This window comes from Dipodomys ordii, unplaced genomic scaffold, assembly GCF_000151885.1.
Source record: "Dipodomys ordii isolate 6190 unplaced genomic scaffold, Dord_2.0 Scaffold128, whole genome shotgun sequence".
NCBI classification, from domain to species: Eukaryota; Metazoa; Chordata; class Mammalia; order Rodentia; family Heteromyidae; genus Dipodomys; species Dipodomys ordii.
Window position 1 is genome coordinate 2131463 of NW_012267344.1, and position 7526 is coordinate 2138988.

General features: G+C 61.7%; 1 protein-coding gene across 1 annotated transcript in view; it reads right to left on the bottom strand.

Annotated features, from left to right (window-relative positions):
• The window catches only part of Ttc21a (tetratricopeptide repeat domain 21A), a 16186-nt gene extending 8781 nt beyond the window's left edge, over window positions 1–7405 (bottom strand). The window contains exons 1-15 of the mRNA XM_013030248.1: window positions 7376–7405; window positions 6737–6866; window positions 6187–6297; window positions 5831–5997; window positions 5338–5460; window positions 4722–4879; window positions 3848–3932; window positions 3622–3720; window positions 2875–3067; window positions 2672–2769; window positions 2189–2389; window positions 1786–1915; window positions 982–1139; window positions 591–809; window positions 3–241 (exon numbers count right to left, since the gene is read on the bottom strand). Of these exons, the coding sequence (XP_012885702.1) occupies window positions 3–241; window positions 591–809; window positions 982–1139; window positions 1786–1915; window positions 2189–2389; window positions 2672–2769; window positions 2875–3067; window positions 3622–3720; window positions 3848–3932; window positions 4722–4879; window positions 5338–5460; window positions 5831–5997; window positions 6187–6297; window positions 6737–6866; window positions 7376–7405 (2141 nt within the window). The remainder of the gene's footprint in view (window positions 1–2; window positions 242–590; window positions 810–981; window positions 1140–1785; window positions 1916–2188; window positions 2390–2671; window positions 2770–2874; window positions 3068–3621; window positions 3721–3847; window positions 3933–4721; window positions 4880–5337; window positions 5461–5830; window positions 5998–6186; window positions 6298–6736; window positions 6867–7375) is intronic.
• Window positions 7406–7526: the final 121 nt, after the last annotated feature.

Here is a 7526-nt window from a genome sequence, read left to right on the forward strand (position 1 = left end):
ACCGGTAGCAGTTGATGTAGAGGCGCGGGTCCCGGCGTGTGTGCAGGTAGATGTCGGCCATCTTCTGGCGGGCGTCGGCGTAGCCGGGCTGCGCGGGGCCCACGCCGCGGAGCATGGTGAGGGCCGCGTCCACGGCGCCCTTGCTCAGGGCCAGGTCCACGTTGGCCAGCGTGACGCGGCTCTCCTCGGGCGTGCCCCGGAACTGGTGCACGGCGTCCTGCATGACCTTCGTGGCTTCGTGCTGCCGACCACATGGGGGGCGGGGGAGAAGGAGAGCGGTCTCAGCGGCTGGGTTTGGAGGCCGGGATCCGGAGGACCGTGGTTTGAGGCCGGCCTGGGCAGCGGAGTCCCCCAGAGACTCTCATCCCCCATGAACCACCCGAACACCCGGAGCGGGGCCGTGGCCCAAGCATGCTGGCCTCGGGCAGAGTGGTTGGGAGGAGGGGTGGGGGGTTAAGCAGCGCCCAGGTTGTGAGTTCAAATCCCAGGACGGATGAAAAACCACACAACCTCCAAACCCCCGGGAGCTGGCTTCCTGGCCCTGTCAGCCGCCCCTCCTCCCCATCAGGGTTGGGGGGGGGGTCCCTCACCAGCTCCCCGTTGAGCCGGAGCGCATCCACCAGCTCCAGCAACACCGATGCTCGCTCGCCGGGGTGCAGCGGGGGCGCTCGGCGACTCCGGGGCCCCTCCTCGCCCTTGGCCCCGGGCAGCGCCGCGATCATCTTCAGGGTCTTCACGGCCTCGGCGTGCTCCCCGGATTTGTTGAGGGCTCTGGCCTTGATGAAGTGGTACAGGGGGTAGTCTCGAACCTGCAGACGTGAGACACAGACAGACAGACAGACAGAGAGCACAAGGCCTCAGACCAGGCTCCAGGGGGCCTGGGGAGCTCAGGCTGCACCCCATTTCCCCTTGGTAGGGGGTGTGTGTGGCAAGTCTGGGGGCCATGGCGGGGCCCCCCACCCCCCACCCCCGGCCAGGCACCTGGAAGTTATGGCTGACGCCCAGCTCCAGGCAGTGCGCACACATGGCAAAGTTGCCCTGGGCCAAGTGGACCTGGGCCAGCAGCAGGTGCGCGTCCACCCATGCGGGGTCCAGCTCCAGGCAGCGCTGCAGTGAGCTCTGCGCCGTCTCGAGGTCTCCTGCAATTATGGGGGGCCGTGGGGGGAGTCCCCAGGCTAGAACTCAGGACCCCAGGTGCTCTATAGCTTGAGCCACCTCTCCGCCTCTGCTTTGCTGGGTGGTTCATTTTGCCTCCCCCCCCACACCCAGGGTTGGCTTGGAACCGCGATCCTCTGGATCTCGGCCTCCTGAGCCGTTGGGATGGCAGGCGGGAGCCACTGCGAGCCACCCCAGGGTTTCACTGACTACAGGAAGCCGCACAAAGCGGGAAGCCAGCCAGCCACAGGTCCGGGGACTCCCCCCTTCCTCCTCCAGGCTAGCGAGAGAGGGAGAAGACGGGTTGTTGGGGGGGGGTCCAGGATTTGAAGGTAGAAAGAGCCAAACGCAGGTGGCTCGCGCCTGTCATCCTAGCTATTCAGGAGGCTGAGAGCTGAGGATCACGGTTCAAAGCCAGCCCAGGAGACTCTGATCTCCCATGAACCACTAGAAAACCAGTGCTGTAGAAGTGGTAGGGCACCAGCCTTGAGCTGAAGAGCTCAGGGATAGCGCCTGGGCCCTGAGTTCAAGGCCCAGGACAAACAACAAGGAAAAAAAGGAGCTGAACGGACGGGAGGCCCGGCATGGGAGGCCGGGCAAGGGAGGCCCAGCGAGGGAGGCCGGACCCACCTGAGAGGAAGTTGACCTCCGCCATCACAAGCAGGGCGTCCATCATGGCCGGTGCGGCCTTCAGCACGGGGCTCAGGATCATGGCGACTTGCGTCAGCAGCGGAGACACCACCTGGCCGGGGGGGCGGGGCTGCGGGGGGGGGGATGCAGAACATTCCAGAACCTTCCCACAGCACCCCCCTCCCTCCCTCCCTCCCTTCTTTGCTGTCTTGAGCTTTGGCGCTCTACCCCTTGAGCCACAGCTCCACTTCTGGCCTTGGGCTGGCTTCACTGGAGATCAGAGTCACACGGACTTTCCTGCCCCGGGGGGCTGGTTTTGAACCGCGATCCTCTGGATCTCCTGAGTGGCGGTCTCCCCGCGCATGCGCCCTGAATCCTCCCTGTCCCCCCCCCCCCACTTCACCTGCTTGGGGCAGAAGCGCAGCAGCTCTCTGGCCACGCCGACCAGGAAGAGGGGATCGAGCTTCTCGAAGTACTCAGGGCTGAGGGGCAGCGTGTGCATGGCAGAGAAATGGAGCTCCACCACCTCCCTGAGCAGGGCAGGGGCCGCCTGCTCTCCCGGGGGCTTCTTCGAGGCCAGGAGGGCCTGCAGGAACACCAGTACCTGTGTCCACAACGCCGGGTTGGCAGCAAGAACCGAGAGGGAAAACCCCGCCTCTGAGATCCAGAGGATCGCGGTTTGAGGCCAGCTCCCTGGGGCAGGGAAGTCCGTAAGGCTCTTATCTCCACCAGAAAACCAGAAAGGGGGGACACCGCCTTATATCTAGGGCTCAAGTGGTAGAGCGCCAGCCTCGAGCACAAAGAAGCGCAGGGACAGCGCGCCCACGGCCCGAGTTCAAGTCCTAGGACCGGCAAGGAAACCCCCAGGATGGTCCCGGGCTCGTACCTCGGACTTGCCGAGAGACTGCTGCACCTCCTTCAGGAACTCTAGCTGCTGTGCGGCCTCCTCTAGCTGCCCTTGTAAAATGTGACACCAGATGTTCCCTAGAACGGAGGCCGAAGAGGGTGAGCAGCCGGCTCCACCAGGGAGGCTGAGATCCGGAGGATCGTGGTTCCACACTAGACATGTGAGCCCCCGCCCGCACCCACCTGTCAGCACCGCCATCCTGTCCTCCTGCAGCTTGGTGGCTTCGTCGTACCAGGTGCGCGCCTCCTTCGGCTGGTTCTGCAGGAGGTACAGGTAGCCTAGCTCCGTGGCCGCCAGGCCGCAGGTGGGCGCAGCCGTGAAGACTCGCTCCAGGAAGCTGCTCACCAGGTGGACCACCTCCTGCTGCCTCCCACACTGCGGGAGAGGATACAGGGGTTGGATGGGTGGCGCACGCCCATCATCCCGGCCACTCTGGAGGCTGAGGCTGGAGGATCGGGGGTGGAGGCCAACCCAGCCAGATGCGTCTTCTCTCCAAGGAAGTAATTTAAAAAACAAAAAGCCACCTGTGGAGGTGTGGCTCAAGTGGTAGAGCGCCAGCCCTGAGCAAAAAGCAGCTCAGGGACAGCGCTCAGGCCCTGAGTTCAAATCCCAGGACTGGCATTAAAAAAAAAAAGCTGCAAGTGGAGCTTGTGGCTCAAGTGAGTGGCAAAATGCTGGGCTGGAGCCATGGTTCAAGTGGTAGAGCTCCAAGTTCATGCAGTTGCCCGGGGCTGACTTGGAACCATGATCCTCCGGATCTCAACCTCCTGAGTGTGAGCCACCGGCACCTGGCTACGATGACACAGGATGTGGGTCCTCAGTGGGAAGGCCACGTGGGTGCGGGGAGCTGGCCCATAAGCGGCCGGGGAGCCCCTGGAGGGAAAGGCAGAGAGAAGCCATTGGCGGGAGGCTGGGAGCCATCTTCTTACCAATCTGCTGACTGGGAGAATCTTCTTGAGGTGGAGGTTCCAGTTTCGAGGTTCTTTGGTCTCCAGGGCCTTAATCAGATTTCCCACGCAGTTGGCAGCCTGTCAGGACACACGGACGGACGTGAGTGTGACAGGCGGGAGCCCCCAGCCGGGCTTTCCTGAAATCCTTGGTACCCAGGGTTGTCTGTTTATTTATTTACTATGATTTACTGCCCGGCCCACTTACTAGGATGGCGTTTCCTTCTCTGGCCAGCTCGTGCACAGCTAGGATCTGGCAGGCATCGATATTGTTTTCGTCTTTTTCGAGGATTCTGGAGGAGAAACCACGTGCGTGCGGAGGGCTTGGAGTGCGTGTGTGTGCATGCACGTGTGCGTGTGTGTCACCAAGTAAGCTTGTTTGAAAGGCGACCAAAAGCATAAAGAAGGGGAGAGATTTGCCACCAGGCCGCAGCCCTCCTGGAAGGTGGTTTATATACCTCCCCGACTCCCGAGCTGCACGCTGATTGGGCGATGGCTGATGCAGGCACTGCTCTGGGCTCTTTTCATTGGTTGAGTGGACACTCAGGGCGTGTGCGCTCTGGGCTCTTTTCATTGGTTGAGTGGACACCCAGGGCGTGTGCGCTCTGGCTCTTTTCATTGGTTGAGTGGACACAGGGCGTGTGCACTCTGGCTCTTCATTGGTTGAGTGGACACCCAGAGCATCTACACTATGATGTGTTGTCTGCCATTTTAGGCCCGTTACATTTTGGGGGACTGTGTGTGTGTGTGGGGAGAGGGGGATGTCCTGGGTCAGGGCCTGGACGCTGTCCCTGAGCCTCTCTGTGCTCAAGGCTGACCCCTTGAGCCACAGCACCACTTCTGGCTTTTTTTTTTTTTTTTTTTTCCCCCTCTGGGCAGTTTGGTGGAGATCAGAGTCTCAGGGACTTTTCCTGCCCAGGCTGGCTTCGAACCGCGATCCTCTAGATCTCAGCCTCCTGAGAAGCTGGGATGGCAGGCGTGAGCCGCCGGTGCCCGCCACCTGTGTGATTTTCTATCAGCACCCCCAGGCTTGGAAGAGAATGGGGGGGGGTGTTTGGCCTGGTGAGCTGCACCCCACTCACCTGTGTCCGATCTCCACGGTCTGCTCCCAGTCATGGCAAGCTAAGAAGAGCTGCATCTTCAGGACCAGGGCGGGCAGGAAGCCCCCGGACGCCACGGCCATCTGGTTGGTGGCCTCCAAGGCTCCTGAGAAGTTCTGGTGCATCATGAGGTACGTTGCCTTTTGGGGGGAAAACAGAGTGTGTGTGTGTGGGGTCCGGTCAATGGGAAGGGGGGTGTTGGTGTCCAAACCCAGGCAGAGGGTAACAAATAGATTAATCAGAAGGCAGTAGCCGGGCGCTGGGGGCTCACGCCTGGCATCCCAGCTACTCAGGAGGCTGAGATCCAGAGGATTGCGGTTCAAAGCCAGCCTGGGCGAACTCATCTCCAATCAGCCACCAGAGAACTGGAAGTGGCGCTGTGGTTCAAGCGGTAGAGCACCCTCAGCAGGAAGGAGCCAGGTCCAGGGTGGAGGTGGGGAGGGGGGCCATTGTGTGACCCTGGGCTGGCCCTGAGGTGACTTCTCTTGGCCTAGGCTCCTCACCGACCAGAAGGGGAGGCCTGAGGTCTTGTGATAGGTCCCTGCCTCCTGTCACTCCGTTGGGAACCCGCCCTCTTCTCCCCTGTGGCTCCGCCCACCTTTCCCATCAGCCCCAGCAGGTCTTTGGTGTCTTGAGTTCCCTGGTCCAGATACTTGATGGCTTTCTTCACCAGGTGCGGCTTGTCGGAGGTGAGGTCCACCCAGCCCTTGAGGACGAGGCCCTGGGTGAGAATAAGGGGTACACAGAGCTCTGGGCTCTGCTGACTCAGGCCACCACCTGCCCCCCCACCCTCTCTTAATTTTATGCCCATCCTGGGATTTGAACTCGGGGCCTGGGCGCTGTCCCTGGGCCTCTGTGCACAAGGCTGGCGCTCTGCCACTTAGCTTTCTGGGTAGTTCCTTGGAGATCAGAGACTCACGGACTTCCCTGGCCCAGGCTGGCCTGGGACCGCGATCCTCCAGATCTGAGCCTCCTGAGGAGCTGGGATGATGGGTGTGAGCCTCCCCTCTCCCCCCCAACAGATCTAGAATTGGGACTCCTTTTTGGGTGCCGTGGGGATTTCCATGGCTGGTCCTCGTGGTGGCAGGTACCTCTCTGGCGTTGCTGGAGGCCTTCAGCATGTGGTCGATGTATTCCCGGGCCTTCTCGTGTCGGCCCACGAGCCACAGGAAGATCCCGGCGTAGTAGAAGGCGGCATGGTTGGCATGCCGGCGTAGCTCCTTCAGGCTGCTCTCCAGATCCTGGATGGCCTCCCGATCTACCCGCCCCAGGGTGGGAAGACAGGGAGTATAGTAGCTCACGCCTGCCATCCCGGCTACTCAGGAGGCTGCGATCGGAGGAGGATCTCTCATAGATAACTGCCCCCCCAAAGCTGGAAGCGGCTCCAGGCCTTCTGTGGGAGAAAGCCAGAGCGCTTGGTGGGCCTTCTCTGCGTGGTTCGACTCACCGTGGGCATGGTGGATTCTGTAGGCATACAGCAGAGCCATGACGGAGCAGAGGGTCAGGTGTGGATGGTTCTGCATGTTCTCCAGCTCACTGATGGCGTCTGCGACGCATCCTGCCAACAACAGGTGGGCCTGGGCCTCCAGGCCTGAGCTGAGAGGCCGGGCACCATCTTCCTACACCCAGATCTGAAAGGAGCCCGGAGCCCGGGCTGCTACCAGGAGCACCAGCTGCCAGAGGTGGACAGGTAGGCCCAGGCACCGAGGCTCACGCCTGTCATCCCAGCGACTCAGGAGGCTGAGATCTGAGGATCGCAGTTTGAGGCCAGTCTGGGCAGGAAAGGGCGTGAGACTCTTATCTCCAACTCACCACCAGAAAACCAGAAGTGGCGCCGTATATATACATATGTATGTATGTATGACTCAAGTGGTAGAGTGCTAGCCTTAAGCAAAAAGAGGGTAGGGACAATGCCCAGGCCCTGAGTTCAAGTCCCAGGACCGACTCAAACAATTAGAACAAAACAAAACCAAAAAACAAGGAGTTCTGGCCTGTACCTTCCCTGAGGAGTCCATAGGCCTTGAAGAACAGCAGCCCGGGGTCGCCGCTGAATTTCTCCAAGCCGCGGGCCGCGGTCTGCTGGACCTGGTTAAAGTACTGCTCCTGGCTGTAATAAATGATCTCAGCCTGTGCAGAGAGAGACAGAGAGGGAGGAAAGAGGGAGGAGGAAGGGAGGGAGAGATAGAAGGGGGGTGATCAGGGCTCCTTTTGCAAAAGGGACAAAGCAAGCACTGGGAGGGGCTGGGAAGGTGGCTCAGTGGTAGAGTGCATGAAGCCCCGGGTTCGAGTCCCCAGTGCCAAATCCACAGGAAAAGCCGGGAGTGGCGCTGTGGCTCAAGCGGTAGAGCACCAGCCTTGAGCAGAAGCAGCCCAGGGGCAGCAGCGCCCAGGCCCCGAGCTCGAGCCCCAGGACGGGCAAATAAAATACAATAATCACAAAGCAGTGAGTGTGTGCAGGCGCATCGGATGCAAGTGCAGGACGTGTGTGCAGCTGTGAGCGCGTCTGTGGATGGGGGGCGACGGCACTCACAGTCCGGGTAGACTGAGGCAGGACGGGTGGGGCCCGCGGGGCGGGATCCGGGGCGGGACGAGCGGATGGGGGGTGCGGGGAGGGGAGCCCCGGGCCGGCCACCCACCACGAAGGAGGAGGCGTCGCCGCAGTTCATCGCGGGGGGCCCGCGATCGCGGGGAATCCAGGTCCTGGGGCAGGGGGGGTGGAAGACTCGACAGTGCGCGTGCGCGCGCGTCCTTGGCAACCAGGTTGCTAGGGGCGGCGACGCCGGCCGC